At 41.7% G+C, this 22000-nt stretch overlaps 2 protein-coding genes across 3 annotated transcripts; both read left to right on the forward strand.

The window, feature by feature from the left end:
• Nucleotides 1-7061: 7061 nt before the first annotated feature.
• LOC116844663 (U4/U6 small nuclear ribonucleoprotein Prp3) lies at nucleotides 7062-10149 on the forward strand. The gene is made up of 5 exons (XM_032816510.1): nucleotides 7062-7776; nucleotides 7941-8152; nucleotides 8260-9043; nucleotides 9148-9505; nucleotides 9579-10149. Exons 1-5 carry the CDS (start codon nucleotides 7629-7631, stop codon nucleotides 9979-9981), a joined length of 1905 nt encoding a protein of 634 aa, XP_032672401.1. The 5' UTR covers nucleotides 7062-7628; the 3' UTR covers nucleotides 9982-10149.
• Nucleotides 10150-10272: 123 nt separating this feature from the next.
• Nucleotides 10273-21167, forward strand: LOC116844661 (peroxidasin-like). Of its 2 annotated transcripts, XM_032816507.1 has the most exons (8): nucleotides 10273-11117; nucleotides 14244-15015; nucleotides 15484-15911; nucleotides 16834-17081; nucleotides 18888-19137; nucleotides 19284-19402; nucleotides 19931-20090; nucleotides 20206-21167. In XM_032816507.1, the coding sequence occupies exons 1-8, from the start codon at nucleotides 11062-11064 to the stop codon at nucleotides 20288-20290; spliced, it is 2118 nt and encodes a 705-aa protein (XP_032672398.1). In that variant the 5' UTR covers nucleotides 10273-11061; the 3' UTR covers nucleotides 20291-21167. The 2 variants fall into 2 exon arrangements, 1 of the variants encoding a protein (XP_032672398.1); XR_004378113.1 differs by lacking the exon at nucleotides 20206-21167 and having other exon boundaries at nucleotides 18888-19154; nucleotides 19931-19954.
• Nucleotides 21168-22000: the final 833 nt, after the last annotated feature.

A 22000-nucleotide genomic window follows, 5' to 3' on the forward strand; every position in this document is an offset into this window, starting at 1 on the left:
ATAGTAGTCGCGAGATATAACGGCTGTATACGCTTGTTCTACCCGTTAAAAAAATAAGGGACGTGCGCGTTGCGCGCCACAACGCGGGTAATTATACAGACGCAGCAAGCACGGGGACGAGGAGAAGAGAAGAAACGCTATGTCGCAGCGCGCAAAACACCAATCGAAAAAGAAGAGCCGGGAGTTACGGTGCGCTGACAATTTAATCCTGCAAACATTTGCGTATTCCGATATCTCAAATAATTTCCACGTTACAGGCATACAAGAACATCTTGAAAACTCGGTCAATAAATGCCGCTTGAATCGGCAGGAGATGTCTATTTGAAATGTTCCAAGAGACAAAGGAGAAAAATGCACACTGCTATATATGCAAAGATAGATTTAAACAGCTCCGACGATATCGCGCATCACTGCAGAAAATATTCAACATTCGTTGCGTCTTTCAAAAGTGTGAGGCTCTTGTGACGAACGCAAGAGCGCCGAATGCTTCCTGCAGTGACTGAACGACGTGTTTCTACGTACATTCAAAAGTACCACAAATCCGCCAGTCAGTAATTACCGAATAACGCGAGCGACGACGTGTGGCGCGTGGCGAAATTGAAAATGAACCGACGATCTCCAGAGCAAGCCTCGCGTTGGAAGCTGCGGATACCACTCTGTGAATGCACCCTTTGTGCGAGGGTCTCTCTCTCTCTCTTTTTCTCTCTTTCTTCCTCTCTCCACATATTCGCGCACACCTGCGTACACGTTTCTGCGTAGACGGGAGGGATCGTACGTTGCGTACAGCCGGTAGATATAGTCGCGCTTAATTGCGAGGCAGGGGTGCGGTGCCCGGTTATTTTAGCCCGGCTGACGGACGCGCGGACATGACAGCTGAGAAAGTCCGAGCTCCCCGTTCGTCCCGCGCGTGCTGCAGCATCGCAGCAATGCTCAACCACTCACGTGTCGCGTTGCACTAATTATTTTCTTGGCCGTGCTAATTTCGCTGCGCCGGCAAGCGTCGTTTCCTTTTTCGCGATGAGAGAGAGAGAGAGAGAGAGAGAGAGAGAGAGAGAGAGAGAGAGAGACTGATCTCGCCGAGTCTCGCATATATATTCCCGTGTATCATATTCGGATTTATTTGGAAAATTCGCGAGAAATGATCAAACGCGAGTGAAATGAATATCAATATGAATACATGGAAAGGATCGTCTCCCGATTGATAACGGCATAGCAATATCAGAGATACGGTGATTACGTCTAATAAATTTCGAAGTAGCTTTGCTCAAGCACTTCTTTAGTGAAAGCTGTCCTTGCCGAGTATTTCTACATTTAATATTTCCAAATCCACAGGCACAAGTAACAAAAACGGAAAGAGACATGTAAATATAATTAACATAAATCTCGCGAGCCTGCAAACGCGTCAGATAACGCTTTTAATTATCCTCGAAGTATCGTTAGACTAAATGATAAAAATGAACGTTGTATCTCGGGAGATGGTGAGATTTGGGGTTATTGGCGACAAAATTTGGGAACCTCTATCATATGGATACACGTTCAGCAGCACGTGTATACATATACGTATATACGATCCATCACGTATCTTTACGCGCGTGATATGTAGATACGCGTACGTCTCTGTATACGCCAACGCACACAGTCGCCGCTCTCCGTTAATACATCGAATACCCAACGGCCGTACAAGAGAATAGCGTAGTATAAAGCATAAACTACAATTAGTGGTAATCCGCGTGACACGGGCATGGCACCCTTTGCGCATATTAGAGCATTAGCTGCCGACTCATACGAGCGAACCGTACATCATTTCGGGACGTGCCCACGTCTACCGGCAAAATCGTTAAATTTACGAAGAAACACGACTGACCCGATACGTAGGGACTGAATATAACTCGCGAGGTATGGCGCGTATCGCGCCGTTGTTACGAATAACCGGATAACTTTTTGCGCAAGATTGCACGAATATAATATGTTTGCGGGGGGATTCGTCCGAGAGAACCGGTGATCGAAGTAAATCAAGCCAACTGGAACGCCTTTGCACGCTGGCGGACCCCGTTATGTTACGGACGGATCATTAGACAGGACTGTTCCTATTTGCCTCGCAACTGCATGATTATTTACTGCTCCCGAGTCGCGAAAGCTAGTTCGCATCGACCACGGTGATAAACGATCCTAAGCTCGTCCCGTTAATGCGGCGGATTAATGTGGTTCTCGTGATTATCAAGACGTTGACGGTGTATGTCTCACGGATAAAGACTCTGAATCCTGCCACTTATCTGTACAGTCAGAGCACGGGAACGGAAGCACCGCAATTTTATGGCCTCACGAAGATAGATATGGGCTATACAGTCAAGAGCCAAGCGAGGCAGAACGCGATCGTAAAAAAAAAGAAGGTATTGGACTATTCCGGAAAGGTGCATCGTCTGCAGAGTCTGTTTTAAGGGGATGAAAGATTCTTGAAATGTAAGTTCTCTTTCCTATGATTTGCAACGTAAAAAGCAGAATTACTTCAAAGTTATGGCAACTGCCGCCGGTATCGAGGAGCGTTATCGAGGCGAGGACGCGGTTTACGCGATACATCAATGGCCGTTATATACAACCATTTACATATCCTTATTTTTTACATACCTCCCCGAGAACGTTAAAGTTTCTATAAAATAAATTCGTGCGGCTAGAGCGAAACTTTTATGATCCGTAATAGCCTTTTACAGCGGAAGGAAAATCAATCGGCGCGAGAGTATTTCCGATGAAACAAGAAAGAAATATCGAAATAATAGCAATCGATCGGTTTTTTTTTTAATCCGCTAAATTACTTCCGCGTACTCGGCGATACAACGTTACTGCGCGTTCCCGTTGCGTAAAATTTTTTTATACAAAAATGACGTTTGAAAAATTCTGGTCAATTGTCGCGGCGCCAGATCACATATTTTTTACACGAAATAATTCCAATAAAAAGTTCACGATCGATTTTACGCTGTACGCTGAATTTTGCAGTTGGGATGAAGTTTGGTTTTATACAAACTGGATCCAGGAACTGCATGTTACGTTCACGCTAGATATCCCGTTCCGTATCAACAGTCAGTTTCAGTTACTTTGTAGTAATTTGCCTAACAGATAGCTATGGTACAACTTTTACTAGCGAATACAAATCAAACAACCTATATGACTACCTATAGTCGGAAGTTGCAACTTAACCAGACCTAATGCACTTTTCGAGAACATATCTTCATTTTTGCGTTCGCCCTCGACCGTCCTCGCGTGTTCTTTACATATTAGTTCTGATTTTATATTTACAATGCGCGATTATATATATATATATATATATATATATATATATATATATATAAATTTTTACACATTTTCTGTTTTATTTACCTTATATATCGCGGGTACATATACTAGCGGGATCAGATTTGTACGGATTTTTGAAATACCGTTTCCAGAATTTTTTCGCGCCAAATTTATAAACAACGATATGATATTAATATAATATGCGAAACGAAATAAGTAAAATGCTCTCGCGTTGTTTGCATCATTAAACGTAGACCACTTATTTCCAGGATACTCATTCATTAATTATCAGACGCCAGTATGTTTATTTTATGCCAGTGAAAAACAGTACATAAATGTTAGCCGGCGCATCTTGTAAAATGCGACCCAAGTCGAAATTTTGGTTCTACATTAAACCTGCAAATTTCATCAAACTTGAAGGATCAATGAAGAATCTCGAAATATATCGCTATACAAACTATCCTACCTTGACTTTTATAAATAGTTTTTTTATTATTGTGTTTATGTTGAAAATTTAAAAACTTATTTCAATATATTATTTTATATTATTATATTTTAAATTTAATTAAATTAAATTACTTTAAAATTTCAAAGAAAAACTTATTTCAATATTACTTTATATTTATATTATATTTTAATAGTATTTAATATTTGATTATTTCAATATTCTACTTGTATTAAATTTTTATTTTTAATTTTCCCCAGCAGTGTTTTAATTAATTAATCATGATTTATTCAGTGGCAAATATATATAAAATGCGCGAGGTAATTAAATATTAAATAATCTAATATATCTAATAATCTAATTATTTAATATAAATTAATGTATATGGATCTAATATATCTAATATATCTAATATATCTAATAATTTAATTATCTAATATAAATTAATGTGTATAGATTGGGGTAACATGAGCATTAAATTTTTATACTCTTTTTTTTAATGCTGAAATCTGGTTTGGATATGAAGTTTTTAAAAGAGCTAATAAGGAAGATGTTATAAAGGCAAAGATAACAATTGTGTGCCCAATAATGCTGTTTACCAATAAAGATTTCAATTTGGATTCCGTACAAAACAAGGCAAACAGAAATAGAAAGAAAGCGTTTCAAATGTAAACAAGATGAAACTCTCTCGGCTCCCGGAAAGCCTTATTAGACGTAAAAATCAACATTCGCAAGATTTACATTAAATTCTAAGGCCGGCATTCATAGTCGTATTCGATTTTACTATTCTTTCGTTTCCCCTTTTTTAATTTCTTAAATCATATTAAAATTTTCCATGCCTGTGAAGAAAAATAATTAAAAAGTTAAGAAAAAATAAAATTTTGTTATCTACTCCTTTTAATCGGATTATTTAATATTTTATTATTAATCATTAAATAAGTTACATAATTAATATATTGTAATTAAGAATAAAGATTAAATGAGTTAAAATATTAAGAAAGAGAGAGAGAGAGAGAGAGAGAGAGAGAGAGAGAGAGAGAGAGTGAGAGAAATTAAAAATAATCGAACATTAAATAATTCTAAAATAAATCTTTTTTTTAATCTCTTTAGGTTAAAAACGTGCCCGTGAAACTTAAAGTGAGCTAAAATGAAAATATATGACCTAAATATTTTTTGTACTTCTACATTTGTGCCAAATTAGAAAGAAATCGGAATGTACTTTTTGGATAGGATTACTTGTCAGTGTGATCAATATATAGCTTACATAGTGTTGCATTCAAGTTTGACGAAATTTGCAGAGTTAATGTAGAATCAAAATTTCGACTCGGAGAAATAAACAGTAATGCGCCACGATATATCGTAAGCGCCAATTAAGTTTAATTGATGCCTAAACCGAACAAAGGAAATGCGAGGCGCGGAATTCCAATTCCTTCATTTCAATCAACAGAAAAGTTTAGAGCAACAGCCTTGGAATGGAGCAAATGTGGTTCGCAGAATTGGCCTCATCGGTCACCAGAGAAGCGTGGAACAGCGTAGTTCCCTCTGCCATTCTCATTTGCGGTTGTCGGTCCACTGCCATTCCACCACCCTCGCAACCGCTTTCGTCCTTTACACCTTCGTATATTTCGTTCCAACAACACGTTACGTTGTAAGTCTCCTCTGAACGGCCGTAAGATGCATAGTGATTGATTGTTCAGCGCTTCGGTACCCGCCGAAACTATTGAAAGTGGTTGAGAACGAGCGTCGAAATTCAGTAATTCGATTCTCACGCAATGTTCTGATTAGACCATGTCACGGTAATAGATGATGTAATTAAATGAAAGAATTTTTTACGTATGTACAATATTTTCGTCAGCGTACCACATACGTCCATCTCAGGCTGCTACTCCAGATCGGTTAATGCCATGTTATAAAGTGTTTTTTTTTTGCATTCAGGTAATAGCACAAACATGTTATTTCAAGTAAATAAATTGTTACGTAAAAATATCTTCGTCGTTATTTGTTTTTCCTCTCTTTTATATTTCCCAATTCTACTTTATGTCTTCCACCAAGCAAATGAAAGAAAAATTGTGTCCGAATATTATTATTAATGTTTTTCTTTCAAGCTTTCAGACATTTCTTCGAAATAATACGAGAGCAAATTGTACCCATGTCCTAAATAAGAAATATCATAAATCCAACAAATTATATTTTGTCTTCTTATATTAACATAATATAAAATCTGCGACTTAATATAATATCGTTTTAAAATGTCGAATAAAAGAAGAATATAAAATGGTACTTAAAATTTGCTCCACAACTTTATTTTTTAAAATTATTAAGAAATAAAATTTATTAAAATAGATTTTTATTATATATATATATATATATATATATATATATATATAAAATAATTCGTGCAATAATAAATATATTGCGACAAAGTAAATTTACTCTCTTTCTTATTGACGCGATGTCTATATACAGGAGTATCAAAGTGCACAACGTGTTGTATGCATAACCTCTCAAACTTGAAGATCCAGTCAAGGGTCAATGCGTGCTAATTACGAGAAGCTACCTAAATCTCCCTTGAGAGCCCTTCTCGCTTCAAGGGTGAGTGTAAATACCGTCATTAGCAAAATGAGCAAGTATCAGGAAATTAATACTTCGAATAATTATGTTATTAATATCCATATAAAAATATAGGAAAAATTATGAGTAAATCCTACTGGTAAAATCTATAATTTATATTTCTACGTTCCTATTTTTTCATTTTTTACTATAGGAAAAAGAGAGGGAGAGAGGGAGAAAGATAGAGAGAGAGAGAAAGAGAACAGAAGAGACTAGGGAATTTACAGTCACTGGAGATCAATACAAGAAGATAACTGCCGACCAATGGTAATTGAGTTCTAATAGGAACAGAGCAACTCTAGAGAATAACATGTAAGTCATGCAGTTGTTAGAAATTCCCTTTTCTATAAACATATAATACGTCGTCTATAGTGGCAGTAGAAATAGTAGTAACAAACAAGCAGTAAGTAAATGGACCAATTCCATTCTTACGATTCAAGAATAATTGATTATGATTGGTCCATTTACTTACTGCTTATTTCTTACTACTACTCCTACTAGCATTGTAGATGACGCATCAGGCTAATATTACATGCTTGTCGGACGCTCTAATTGGCTGTCAGATAGAGAATATCTTGGGTACATGGAAAAAAAAGTTAGGGACTTTAGGAGAATTTTATCCATCAGCCAATTGACACGGCCGACAATATTTGTCATACGACGTATGTAATATTGGATGCGTTCAGCGAACTCAACAGTTGCACAACAATTGAATAATTTGTCAATGTAACTGATCTAGATTTAGGGATCTAACAGTAAGAACCAATAATCGCTGATTGTTCACTGAGCGCTTTTTCCGCTGAACGCGCCCATTGAGAGAGATTTACCGTTATCATTACGTTAAGACGTGTTCGAACACGTTCGGATCTGATTTTTTTGGAATTCGTACTTCAAAAGTAGAATACATCAATAGTTGCGTTTGAGGAAAATATGAAGAAAATGGATTATCTTGTGAGACCCTATCTGATTGGTCAACGCCATAATTGTAACAACGGTTATGTTTTCTGAACGCAAGCAACGTGACGCTATAGCAAGCCTACTGTTTAGTTTGTCAGTGCAGTGCAAATATAAAGAGAATATACATATATGTATGTTCTCTTGTATAAGAAATTAAAATCTTAATTTTGAATACAATTCATTATAATTATTTTTAAACCGTGCGAGCTTGGTGGTGATACCTAACCTTAAAATCTGCTAAGGTTATGTCATGAAGATAGACTTTTGTTATAAATTTGCAAATTGCAATTTGTGAATTCAGTGAATAAAATAAAGTGTTAGAAGAAAAATGTCGTATTTAACGAGAAAAGAAATAGACGAAATGAAACCTCAGATTGAGAAAGCGGTTCACAAGTTTCTTGGCTTCAGTGAACCAGCAATAGTTACTACAGCTGTAAATTGCATTACTTCTGGCTATGACAAACGCAAAACAGCAGGTCAGTAAAGAACTTAGTTGGAAATAAAAGATTTATCCTTTATAATTTTTACAATGAGTAAAGTAGGCATATACGTATGTATATCATAACATATATCCGTATAGCATGACACATGACATGTATATGTATTATTTTGTAACAAATATGTATTTTTTAAATTATAGATAAATTATCAGCATTATTGGAAGAAAAGAAAGCTTCCAAATTGACAGAAAAGATATTTACAATATACGATGATACTAAAGCAGCTCAAAAAAGTAAGAAAAGGACTCATGCTGAGGACAAGGATAAGGACAAAGATGCAAAGAAATCAAGATTCCGAGATGACGATGTAAAAACTGAGAAACCCATAGAGACTCAATATTCTGAGGACAAGGTATATTGTGAAACTTCTATTTGTACAAAAAAAACCATAATTTTCTAAATATTAGCATATAATATCTTTCTTTATGTATCCTAACACTAGCTTTGTATTCTTTTTAGATTAGACAGATGATGGCCAATGCGCAGAGGGAAATAGAAGAAAGGAAAAGAGCTTTGAAAGCAACAAATCAAGAGGATGTTTCTACAAAATCATTGTTCAAAGGGCGCGACACATTACCTACAGTGGGAAGCATGTATAACCAGGGCCTTTTAAGTAAAACAGACTCGGACAAAGCGCGGAAAATAGCTGCGTTGCAAGCTCAGATCAGAAATAAACTGAACTCAGGGGTACTTGGTAACGTCAATGTACCAGATAAACCGACACCTTTGATCTTGGACGAGTCTGGCAGAACAGTAGATATTACGGGCAAAGAAGTGCAACTCACTCAAGTGGTGCCTACCTTGAAAGCTAATATACGTGCGAAGAAACGGGAAGAATTTAAAGCTCAGTTGCAAGAGTCGAAAGGGCCGGAGGAAATACAAGACACGCATTTTTTCGATAACAGGATAAGAGTAAAGTCAGCGGTGCGTGGTAAACGTTCACTGAAATTCCACGAGCCAGGCAAGTTCCAACAGCAAGCGGAAAGAATGCGTATGAAAGCGCAGTTGGAGAAATTACAAAATGAAATTAGTCAAATTGCTAGAAAAACTGGAATTAGCTCGGCGACCAAATTAGCTCTCATAGCACCTAAAAATGAAGCTCTCTGCGAAGACGTGCCTAATGTAGAATGGTGGGATTCCGTCATATTAACTGCCGCATATCCCAACGAAAGCGAGCCGACTGCAATAAAAAATTTGACTATCACCAATTTAGTGGAGCATCCGACGCAAATGCGACCCCCAAGTAAGTCTTGCATCTATTTTATTTTTGTCGTTATCTTTATCTTATCGTGTTTCATTATAGTGTACAGATGATTTGTAATATCATGTTCCTGATCATTGTTGCAGCGGATCCTTTGAAACCGGTATACATGCCTGTTTTCCTCACGAAGAAAGAACGTAAGAAATTGAGGAGGCAGAACAGACGAGAGGCATGGAAAGAGGAGCAGGAGAAGATTCGATTAGGTCTAGAACCACCGCCAGAGCCGAAGCTACGTATCTCGAATCTCATGCGAGTTTTAGGGACCGAAGCTGTACAGGATCCTACTAAAATCGAAGCTCACGTTCGGCAACAAATGGCCAAGAGGCTGAAAGCTCATGAGGACGCGAATGCAGCGCGGAGACTTACTGCTGACCAGCGTCGCGAGAAGAAAGCTAGAAAACTCAAGGAAGACACTAGTCTTGGGGTACACGTTGCCGTCTATAGGTGCGTGAATATATACATACATTACGTAGATATATATTTTTGTGTATGTAACACGTGATAAATGTCTTTATAGAATACGCGATCTTACCAATAACAACGCTTCAAAGAAATTCAAAGTGGAAACCAACGCGAAACAACTTTACCTCACCGGCTGCGTGATGCTATTCCGGGACTGTAATGTTATTGTAGTGGAGGGTGGAGCGAAACAATTAGCTAAGTACAAACGACTGATGATGCACCGCGTCAAATGGGAAGAGGACATGGTCAAGGATAACGACGGAAACGACGTACCGAATAGATGCGTCCTAGTTTGGGAGGGAACGAGCAAACAGCGACACTTCGGTGACGTGAAAACCAAACTGTGCCCGATCGAAAAAATGGCTCGAGAGCACTTTAAGAAACATCAAGTCGAACATTATTGGGACTTGGCTTACAGTGGCGCGGTTCTCGATAACACGGACGATGTACGCTCTTAATACACAACGTTGTAAATTAAAACGAGCCGTACGTATTGCTACAATTATAACGACAAACACAAATAACTACTGTACGATTTAATAAAGTGGAATATTACGACAAAACAAAAAAGAAGATGTATTAACGATCGATAGGACATGAATAAAAGAACTACGAATATTTATTTACTTGTAGTTATCATGCGATTTTACGTCCGAATCTTGCGACAAAACGAAGTTACAATGTTACTAGTTGAACCTGCGTGCAGTTGCAAGCCATACTTTACTGATCGCGCTTCAACTACATTGTCTTCTTATTTCGAATTTCGATGATAGATGCTGAGCGCCAAGAGAAACCTCCGCTTGATGAAGACAGCCGTTTTGTCTCGTCCCACGCACGCAATGCGACCCGCGCGATTTATTGCCGGTGTGACTATGTTAATCTACGCAGGGAAAGTAGCTTGCGACGGAACGCGTGCGACCGTCCAAATGAGTCACGGATGGTGTCATCTCGAGGAATCTTAATCCGCGAGCGACATCGCGGTCGAGCCCGTGTGCGACAATTAACATAGCGCAATGGCGCTGCGATGTGTCTACTGTTATGACATTATGCAAAGGAATACGCGCGCGTGCGATATCTACGCATGCCGTCTCGCGATGCGCGAACGAAGGTGCGAACGGAGTGTCGGGCCTTGAAACCTTCGGCACCTACGGCCGCAATTCCCAATAACATAGCCGAGGAAAGGCGAACCTTGGTCCCGTTCATAACACACTGATACGGGCCGCCGCGGCGATGCACTTTTACCAGAGCCGCGTACGTGTTATACTTCGATGCACCACCGTGCACACACCATTGATACCCCGCGATTGCTGCGATCCTGGTTGGGACCCCACTCTCCGGGATAGACCGGACGGACTACGAGTTTTACTTTCGTTCGTTCGAGCATCGCACTCAGTTCAGGTTTACCGCTGCGCGTTCTCGCGCACACCGCTCTCACGCGGCTCTTGCGAAATTCCACGAGGCAGATGAATGCCACCGCGTATTAAGTACAGGAGTGATCCTTACGTTGCGAGGACATCGCGTGCATTATCTCGAGAAAGATGTTGGTCCTCGCCAGAAACATCGCCGCCGGTAACACGCTCGTCTTCGTATCACGGTGAGTGCTTTTTAATTATACGTTTCAGCGAACGCGATAGGTTAACGATTACCGTTATTCTTCGAAAACAAAGAAAGAAATGGCGATGCGTCCGATTTCAAATAATAAGATGTAAAATGCAACTCGCGATTCGACGCGGTAATCCTTGTGATGTTTGCAAAATTACAAACTCCTTTCCACTTTATGGATCACATTGACATTTTATAAATCATTATTGATCATTGAGAAACACAACATAACAAATAGATGAGGATGTACGATTGAACACATATTTTAGTGACTCTAACAGTCTCGTTTCCCGCGCAGTAAACAATTGAAAATTACATACGAGAAGTGATTCGAGATTGCGTATAAAGAGTCGAAGATTCAGTCATCAGAAAATTCACCCGTAAATCGACGTCACATCCTGACCGATTGGCAATTTCTCGCCGTTAACGGAGGAACTTGCTGTCCGTAATATACGAAAGATGAAACCGCGTGCGCGCGAGAACAATGCGCTTACATAATTATTTTTCCCAGTATGAGTTTCGTAAGATCGTTACCCGCCTCGAAATCGGGAGAGTTGATTAAGCGTGGGTTGTTACATATCGGATAATTAGCTCATAGATTCTATCTCAGCAGCGGATAAACAGCGAAACGGCAGCGTTATGAAACCCCGCTGCTAATATGAATGTGTTGAAGTCTTGGTATAACGATTTGTATTCGTAGTCAGGTACGTTTCTCTCAATCTCATTACTTCATCAAAGGTTAACGATTACGTCGCGCGAGATCCGTTCAGAGTATCACTACGAATCGACGTGTGATTGTCGCGTGTGGGCGATACGAAACTAATTGCTTTATAATTATTATAATAATATTGCACGACGCTGCGCCTCGCATACTATGTCGGCTCGCGCAAAGATCTGCGCCGCAGACTTGTCGCAAGACAATACGTCTCGTAAATTACGATCTCTGACTATTATTTGAAAATAATAAGTTACTTTAAGGCGATTATCTTTGCTGATGAAGACTGCGAATGTCAATCGGGATTTTATGAGAGAACAGTGTGGGAAAATAACATATAATATATAAAACTCACCGCACCGACATGCAGTCATTGCAAATTTCCGCACAGTCATCGTAGTCCTTCGCGCACAGTCATCATAATCCTTCACCTTTGAATTTGACACCTTGAATGTAGTCATCTGAAACATAACAGACTCACGAATGTTATATATATATATATATATATATATATATATATATATATATATATATATTTATTTATTTCTTTATTAGAAGTCTGAAAGCCAGACAACATCATAATGTTATAATAAAATAAAAGAGAACCATCATATTGTATGATACATAAAAAAATCGTAATTATTGAGATATTATAATATTAAACCGAACTCTTTAATGGTGGATAATATAATAACATTGGCAAGACCCACATTAAAACAAACAAAAAGAACCGTAAATTTTTTACTGAATATTATAATCTCTCAATAATTACAATTTTGATACCATGTGACATTATTCTCTTTTATTTCATTGCAGCACTATGATATCTATATCTGACTCTTTGAAGTTTATTTCATTAATTGTTATCAGAGCTTATAATATCATTTTCGTAAAATAATATTCTCGAAAATTTAAGATAGAGTTTTACAAGCTCTTGTGAAATTAAATTCAAATTTAATGTAAATCCAGACTTAATTCTATCCGACATTGTCCGATTCTTTTCGCCAGGTAATTGGCGAAAAATTGCTTAGTAACTGCAAAGTTAAAAAATTGTGCGAGACAGGTTCGAGGCCTCGTACGGAGAAGCGACGTACTTAACGACCTCCATATGGTCGATTACTATGGAGATGATAAATCACGCGAATAACGTTTCTAACGCAATGTAATTATGTAATCTACCCTGTCGATTCTACCGATCCTTTAAGTCAGCGCAAATCTCCCTCACGCTCGCAAAGTGCATGCTCGTGTTCGAACAACAACGAAGTTCCGGGTCGATAAGGAGATTAACGGTTCAGACGTAATCGGTCGAGAGTGATCGATCCGCAAAGTGATTGTTTCCATCGATTCGCGCGAACGCTAATCATGGGAATAAAGAAGATTACGTAAAGCAATCACAAAAGAACCAGGAAGGATCCTAAATGTCAGAGCCCATTCGACCTCCTCCTGAGGTCGCTCGTATCTGCTCCGACCTTATGCCGTATCGTAAAAAATGGCACAGTCCCGCTCGAGAAATTGGCCCGAGGCACATGCTCGAGTTGATGAATGAATTTGTTGCGGTAAACGCTGCCATGAATAATGCCTCCAATGTAGCGAGGCGAAATGCCATCGCGTAGACAAGGTCTCCGGAGTTCATTGCGATCGCGCGATAAATTACGAAACGTGTTTGTAATCTATTCAATATCATGTGTCTCGGTTTCGCTGTCACGTAGGGCAAATTACGCGAAACCGCGCTTGCCCTTAACCCGCTGTACATCAGCGTTACGTCGTCGTACGTGACTTTAACGAGATCTTATCGTGTGTCTATATCGCTAATACAGAGCTGAAACGCAGATCCAACAGTGGAGAGAGACAGAGAGAGAGAGAGAGAGAGAGAGAGAGAGAGAGAGAGAGAGAGAGGCAGAGACAGTTTACGCTAACGATGCACATAGCGAGGTAATGCAACATTCCGCCAATAGGACTAATTGCGCGCGCGGACCTATTATAGTCGGGATCGATAGAAATCGACGTGACCTTAAATTTGCCCACGTTCGCGACAGGCAAATGTCGCGGCTACGATACTTCTGTTTGACATTCATTTCGGCTCATTTGCAATGCGGATGCACGAGAACGCGCGATCCCGTCCTTACCGCTACGCCGCACCGCGCCACGCCTCGGCGTTCAGCCCCATGTAATTGCGCTTTCAATGATTGATTATATCGCGTCTCGTAGCTAAGTTAGATAATAATGTGGCCATTGAATCTGCATAACAATTATTGGGTAACAATGAGCGACACGCCGCCGCCGTGCCGGACGAGACACGCGTACGTTCGCGTACAAGAGCGCGCCTCGAGTCGAGGGCGTAGCCGCTTCGCCGCGGCATCACCGTCCGCGATATGCTTCTATCTTTAGATCCCGACCCCGCAGATTCCTCGCTCTAACGACACTCGTCGGCGCCACGACCTTGCCGCCCAGGATGCTGCAGGACCTCGGCAAGCGCACCAACGTCTCCATGGAGCGGTACAGCCAGGCGGAACGGGCGATCCTGAACTCCCGGACGCACCTCAGCCGTGGCTCACCGTCTTGGTTCCTCGGTGCCTCGCACGAGATGACCGAGGGCGCCCAAAATCTCTCGAGAAGGGCCCTGAGGATCGAAACGATGGCGGTGATGCTCGTGGAGGCGCTCAACATGTCGTCGAAGCAGGCGTCCTCGGTGCTGCCGACGGTAGCCGCCGTCCTGTGTCCCGACTCACCCAGCTTCCTGCGGCTGATGTCCGACTGCAAGAAGGCGAATATCCGTTTCAGGACGCACACCGGTCGGTGCAACAACGCGTTGCATCCGACCTGGGGCGCGGCCTTGGAGCCTTACGTGAGACTCTTGCCGCCAGAATACGAAGACGGCGTGTCCTTGCCCCGTACGAAGCTGCCGAGCGCGAGAGAAGTCTCCTCGAAGGTACATTCCGGCGGGTTGGACCTTAAACATCCTTACTTGATGGCGCTCACCGCGCTTTTCAGTCAGTTCCTCGCTCACGACTTGGCGCACACGCCCAGAATGGAATTACCGGACGGCACCAGGCTCAAGTGCTGCGACGTCGACTATGAGAATTTCCACCCCGAGTGCTTTCCGATCCGGGCGGAGAACCCAATCGGGTGCATGGAGTACGCGCGGTCGGCGCCGCATCCAGGAAATTCGTTACAGGTAATCGTAAAGTGAGGCCTTACGTAACTCGTGTTTGAGAAATCCCCTGGAGAAGTCTGTCATCAAGCCTCTCTGTGATTGCTTCGCGTCGTTTTATGCAAGAACTTCAATCCGGGAGTCTCTTTCAGCATGTCCCGCGAATTGTACTCGGGGATTAACTTCTGTCACTCGTATACGTTTGAAAGGCAACGGTAATCTCTCTGACGCCACGTCGATGTCGGTCATCTCGCGTTTGCGCGAATGGCATGGAAAATTTCAATTTCGAAATAACGGCGGATATATTCAGCAAAAATTGCTAATGAAACTTGGACGTTCCTCAAGACGCATCGCGGGGAGATAGTGAATGTATACTAAAATGAAATACGCAAGTACGCGAGAAAAGATTTGATATTTCAATGTGCAGAGAAATTCAGGATTAGGATTCGGGTAGAGAAGATTCGCGTGTACGTCAGATATCGTTCAATTCAGGGTTGCAAGTTGGGTTCGCGGCAGCAGATCAACCAGGCGTCCTCCTATTTCGACCTGTCGCCGCTCTACGGCAGCTCCGAGGAGACGGCTCGCGCTTTGCGTTCGGGCAGGGGTGGTTTGCTGAACACGCAGCGGAAGAACCTACCGATGGCCTCGCCGAGGTACGAGAGCTGCAGAAGCGCGAGCAAGGCGTTCCCGTGCTTCCTCAGCGGCGACACCAGGGTGAACGAGAACCCGGGCCTCACGCTGATGCACGTGTTGTTCTTACGGGAGCATAATCGAGTGGCCGGGGAATTGGAACGACTGAATCCTCACTGGGACGACGAAAGACTCTATCAGGAAGCGAGACGAATCGTTATCGCCGAGTTGCAGCACATAACTTATAATGAGTTTCTGCCAGTCATCTTCGGGGAGAACGCTCTCGACAAGTACGTAACGTTTTCCTGAATTGCGTTCTTGACCGGTCTTTAAGCGAATTCTTTTTTTCAATCGACATTTGTCTGCATGTTCTGCCTGAATGGATGGGTAAAGGTGAAAAATTTGACAAGCTTGTCGTTGCCACGTGATACACGTGTATCACCATGATGTATCTTGAAACTGGTATCGACAACGTGTTCCTCAACAGACAGGCGGAGTCACTTGATGCAGTAATTTCATACTGGCGTCTATCGTTTCTCGCACGCATCGTTAATCGCGCATACCGGCTATTTCATAAATTACAAACTGACATTACATCCCGATAGCTTCATTTGGCCGCTCAGCGCGGCTTCTTGTACGGTCATTACGAGAACCAATCGCAACAGCCGGCTGTATGCGATGAAAGATATTCAGATAACGGTGCTGCGGTACACGAAAAGCGGTACTTCATTTCCAATGGCGCGAGCGCGCGTGTATCGAGCCATATTTTACATATTTACGTAACGGCACACACGCACGCACATACAGAGGCCTGCGACTCCCATAGCGAGTTATCTTTCCTATTGTTTGCAATTTTTTCATGAGGCGCGTCGGACGGCCCGCGAACCGCCGACGAGCGTTTTTCCCGCGGCCGAGCCAGCCGCGGCTGGCTGGTGCCCTTTCCGAATCGATTTATACGACGACCCTGCTCGCATAATCACCGTACGAAAATTCCAATCGAACTCTGACTCCGGTTTCCACGACGTTTTGTAGTCGCTCGAATGTTCTCCGACCGGCGCCAAATCGTACAATGCTCGTCACATGCACATGCGAGAGTCGTGGCGCAAGCAAGTTACATCATATTACATCGACCCCCGCACTCGCTGCGAGACCTATACCATACGCGTGCAATCACCGTTCCCGTTGTTGCATTTGTTCGTTTCTGTTACAAAGGTTCAACCTGCGACTGACACAGCGGGGCTACTTCCGCGGCTACGACAGTCGCGTGGACGCGACTCTCGCGAATTCGGCGGCGTCGGCCGGGCTCTTCTTCGTCGCGGCGTTGACCCCGAAAACCCTCGACCTCGTCGACTCGCGATCGGCGCTCAAGTCTGGCGAAAGGTCCTTACTGTCGGCCTTCTACGCGCCGCAGGAGTTCTACGAGGCTGGCGCGATCGACCGGCTGATCGTCGGAGCTACAGGTCAGTTAGAATTACCCGTTGCAGTCGAAAACGCTTGGCGTGGCGCAATACTTGAAACGCGAGGAGGGGACGTGTCGCACGATAGTGAAATATGGAGGAGAAGCGTAGTAAGAAACGGATGCGCGCGAAAGCGTTCATATCTCTCGGCGGAATATTCGTCATAAATCAAGCGATAATCTTCGCAGTCCGACTGCGAGATTATGTTCTCATAACGCTATCGTGACGCGCGATTATCCAACGGCTGGGATTTCATCCTGTGCGCGCGTTACATCCATAATGTCGTGATTTCTAAATTAGAATGCCTAACGTTCACTCGGATTCTTCTCTAACGCGCAAACTCCTCCGCTTTTGCACAACATCACACGGCGCCAAGTGTGATGAATGTCACTCAAATTACGCGAAGCCGAGGAGACTGCACAATACCGGCAATCAAGTCAGCTGCGCTTGTGTACCCAAGATGGAAATCAATGCATCACCTGTCACGCTCCCTCGGTGCGTTAAAAAGATAAGGGAAGTCATCTCTCGAGTGAAGGGAAATGCACCTGCTTCGGTGCATCTTGTGCTCGATCGTGTATTGAAATGCATTTCAGTCGAGCGAGGACATGGCATTACAATTTATAATGACACGCAGGAATGCCGTTGTTTCGCGAGTAAATCGCTTAACTGTGATTACTATTGTCGCGCTTCGCGCGCACGCACGCTCCGTTCAGTCTCCATAAAATTGATTTGACTTTTTATCAGATAACCCTATTACCTTTCACTTTTTCTTTAAACGGTGTATAACGTTATGTTTCTATGAAAATATTATGAGAGAGAGAGGGAGAGAGAGAGAGAGAGAGAGAGAGAGAGAGAGAGAGAGAGAGAAAGAGAGAGAGAGAGAGAGAAAGGGAAGGATATTACGAAGAAAATTCTCATATGACAATCCGCGTTCTTCCTTCGAGAAAGATGTCATCCCCGAGTTTTATTAGCGAGGAAATTCTTATCGTCGATAACTTAAATCGAAATCCGTCGTCTCGCGTCGGGGAAGGCGAGTGAGGACTGCGCGAGCGAGGAGTACGCGAGCTTCGACACGATCTCACAAAAGTTCACGGAATATATACTTCCATCTTCGCACGAACAATAGCGCGCGCGAACTTTTTAATTACATAGTGGAAAAGAATGTAACATCGGTGAAAGGCACGTTGCAGCGAGGACTTTTTGCGAAATTTTACGAGCGCACGTGACTCAAGAAAGTCAACGTAAAAAAGTTGATATTAAACTTTTTTGTACATGTCTCGGGGAGCGGAGTGACGCAAAAATCGGGTTTCCGTGAGACGTGTACTCGTCGCGTTTGTCCCAGCCGTCATTTGGGAACAGTCGGAAGTAAAAAGAAAGGAAGGAAAAAAGAAGTCCGGTTTATTCCTTCGAATTTTATATCTCGCGGCGCTATTCCGCGGAACGATCCCCGGCTTGCTAGCCGGAAATTTTCCAAGTGCTGACATAATTTTCTCGAACACACGGAGAGAGCGCGCAAACGTCATTGTATAAGTTTCCTAAATTATAACGCTCGTGAAGGAGGATGAGTCGCCCGACGCGCGTAACTCCGCGCAAATTTAAGTACCGCTTTCGGCCGGGGCGCGTACCCCGATGGCCCTTTTCTGTTCCCCGAACCGATTCGAACTTTCGCAGAGGGAGAACTTGGAAATCCCGGTGCACGTATGCTAGTAAAATTGTCTAAGATGCTGCCACGATTTACCGACACCGACTCCCATGAAAACTTGCTTTTAATGACGATCTAGGATGTGCAAGATCTAATTTCCGCGACAGCGGGACATTCTAGGAAGCCTCTGCCTCCGGGCTTGAACGAAATACTTCTGGAACGATACTTCCACGACGGGAAGACCAACGACGTAGCCGTGGACTACGCCGCGCAAATTATACAACAAGGAAGGGATCACGGCCTGCCACCTTATGTCAAATGGCGAGGCTTCTGCGATCTGCCGGATCTCACTGACTTTCAGGACCTCAAAGGCACGGTGACCAAAGATACTGTCGAGAAACTTCGAGCAGTCTACAAGTAAGATGAAATACAGGGTGAGATATAGTAATATAGATCGCCACATACTTGCACCTCTCGAGACTGTCTCGTTACGAGATTATACGATCTTACAAATTTTTCGCGAAAATTTGGCTCTGACAAGCACGTTCTAATTTCATTTACAGGCACGTAGAGGATATAGATCTGGTGACTGGAGCACTTTCGGAAGCGCCGGTACCTGACTCCGTTCTTGGACCAACGTTTCTTTGCTTGTTAGGCCGAACGTTTCGCAATATCCGTTTAGGTAGACGTTATTCTATATTTTCGCGTAGAAAGTAACAAGGTAAAAGTACCAATATCTGGACACGTACTTAATTTTGAACATTGTTATTGTGCTTTGGTTTTTAAATACGAATATTTAAGTTTTCAACATATATATATAGAATATATATATATATATAGAATATATATATATATATATATATATATATATATATATATATATATATATATGTATATATTTTTTTCACGTTGAAAGTTTAAATATTCGTATTTAGGACCAAAACAATACAAATATTAAAGATAGGTACGTGTCTGATACTTTAAATTTAAATGATACGAAGCAAAACAAATTTCACATCGCACGAAGCACGTTCTTCTCTGTTAAATTTACGAACAATCGATTTGTATCCCATTTCCTTAATTTCTCTTACAATATCGATCTTAAAGGAGCGGGTAAAAAGATGTGAGACCCAAGTAAAGCGCGCCCCGTGTCTTGCAAACTTGTGACAGAATCAGAACTTTTATCTCATCTCTTACAATTTTCTCACAGGCGATAGGTATTGGTACGAAAATGGGAATACCCCCGGTTCATTCACGATAAAACAGTTGGAAGAGATACGAAAGAGTACGATGGCGCAAATTTTGTGTCGCAACGGTGACAGACTACAGTGGATGCAGCCGCGAGCTTTTATCCTGAAAGATCCTTTTCTGTAACTATTATGATTTTCGATCTCAAAGTATCACTTATTGACTCTGCATGATGCAATGATTCAACCGACTAATGATATCAAGCGATGTAACAATAATGTTACTTTCACGTTTCAGGAATGATATGACGAATTGCACGACCTATATAGCAGGAGCCCTGAATTTCACAGCTTGGAAGGAAAGGGCGGGAGACGCGGTTTAATCAAAACCTCACGTTCATCATCATATTTTAATATTGCTCATGTTAAATAATGTTGTTCCTGATCACATTAGGGATCACATGTTCGATAGAAATTGGCGAGATACTATTACTCTCGTACCAAATCGCGTGAATAAAAAAAGATATTACAAATGCTATCGCCTGAGTCAAATTAACACAGTTAATACAACTTATCTGTAAAGATCCGTTGGAAAAATTTGCAATTGTAATCTCACTTGAGACATGATCCAAGTTGGATGAAGAAAGTGTCAATAACAAATCAAAAATTTAAGAATAAGATATTTCTCATAATCAAATCATCGTTGAATAAGATTCTTCCCTTTTAATTGAGATTATAATGTACGTCGCGATAGTTTTAATACCTCATGTAACGAAGGAAGAACTGTTCATAATGATCTCCATCTCATTTCCAATACGCACATTTGTTAATACACGTTTTGTTGTACTACTCGTTGTAATTTTATTACAAGCTACCATCGTTATTGTAGTGTTTTGAGTTATTTAATCTTTAAGACTCCTCAAATGCGTCCGCATCATGGACATTCGATATAATATGTTTCTAAAGAGTATGGCATAGCTTAAATTTTGAAAATTTTCAACGAAACAATATGTATGAGCGCGTGCGTGCACGAGATATTTTAAGGATGAATAATACACGATGGAGCGACACACGAGTGCCGATGGAGTAACACACCGAATAATAATACGCATACAAATAGCTCGATCGTCCAAATCGAGCATTTTCGGTAGCATACGTCGTTTTATCTTTTTTCTTTTTCTTCTAGGATTAGTTGCAGGACTTTAACTTATTTTAACTTGTGTGTATTGTGCCCAAATAAAAGTGCATTTATATGACAGATTGCAACGACATATACAACCTATGAGGCAGATATCTCTATCGCGTCCTTTACGTTATTATATTTTATACGTTTATTCGGAGGCCATATTGGCAATATACTTGTCGCGTTGGAGAACTTTCGATCGCCGCGTATGTTTCCAATACGAATTGAATCCTACCTGATCTCGGCTTATATGCAGCAACTGTTGTCATCGTGACGTTACTCGGTACGAAGAATTAACGAGAAGAAGGCGTTTGAAAGTCCAATTATTCCGGATCGCCGCTCCCTTTCGTACGCGCAACAACTTTGCCGCGCGGTACTTTACGCCCGAATCAACATGTCGCTTTCGAAACTCGGAAACTGGCGCCCAGCGCCACGCGTAGCTCCGGTGGTAAGCTCGTTCTGACTTGCCACCGATGCCGCGCGCGCGGCAATTCAATGCAATAACGCGTAATGTATGGTAGACTACTCGCGTCACTTTATCGAGAATATTCTTCCCTCATAACGTTTTCTTATTCGTGATATTTCGACGAAGGGTGAGATTTGAAGCTACAAACATTTTAGAACGCGGAAAGACTACAATTTGTCTGTACGATGCTTCGAAGCATTTGCAATGCACACGCAATAACCCAATTCTAACGTATATCACCTTGTTTCTTTTCTTTCTTCTAGGTAGAGTTATTTTTCGAACTTTAATCTATCTTAATTTCAATGTGCATTAATTTCAATATGCGTCCAAATAAAGTATACTATGTGACAGATTACAGCGACATACACGCATATATATCTTTCTCTCTATTGTGTCCTTTACGTTATTATATCTTTTACGATTATATGAAAGCCATATTGGCAA

This window comes from Odontomachus brunneus, unplaced genomic scaffold (assembly GCF_010583005.1).
Source record: "Odontomachus brunneus isolate Ranch 3 - 2012 unplaced genomic scaffold, Obru_v1 Obru_scaffold_044, whole genome shotgun sequence".
Classification (NCBI taxonomy): Eukaryota; Metazoa; Arthropoda; class Insecta; order Hymenoptera; family Formicidae; genus Odontomachus; species Odontomachus brunneus.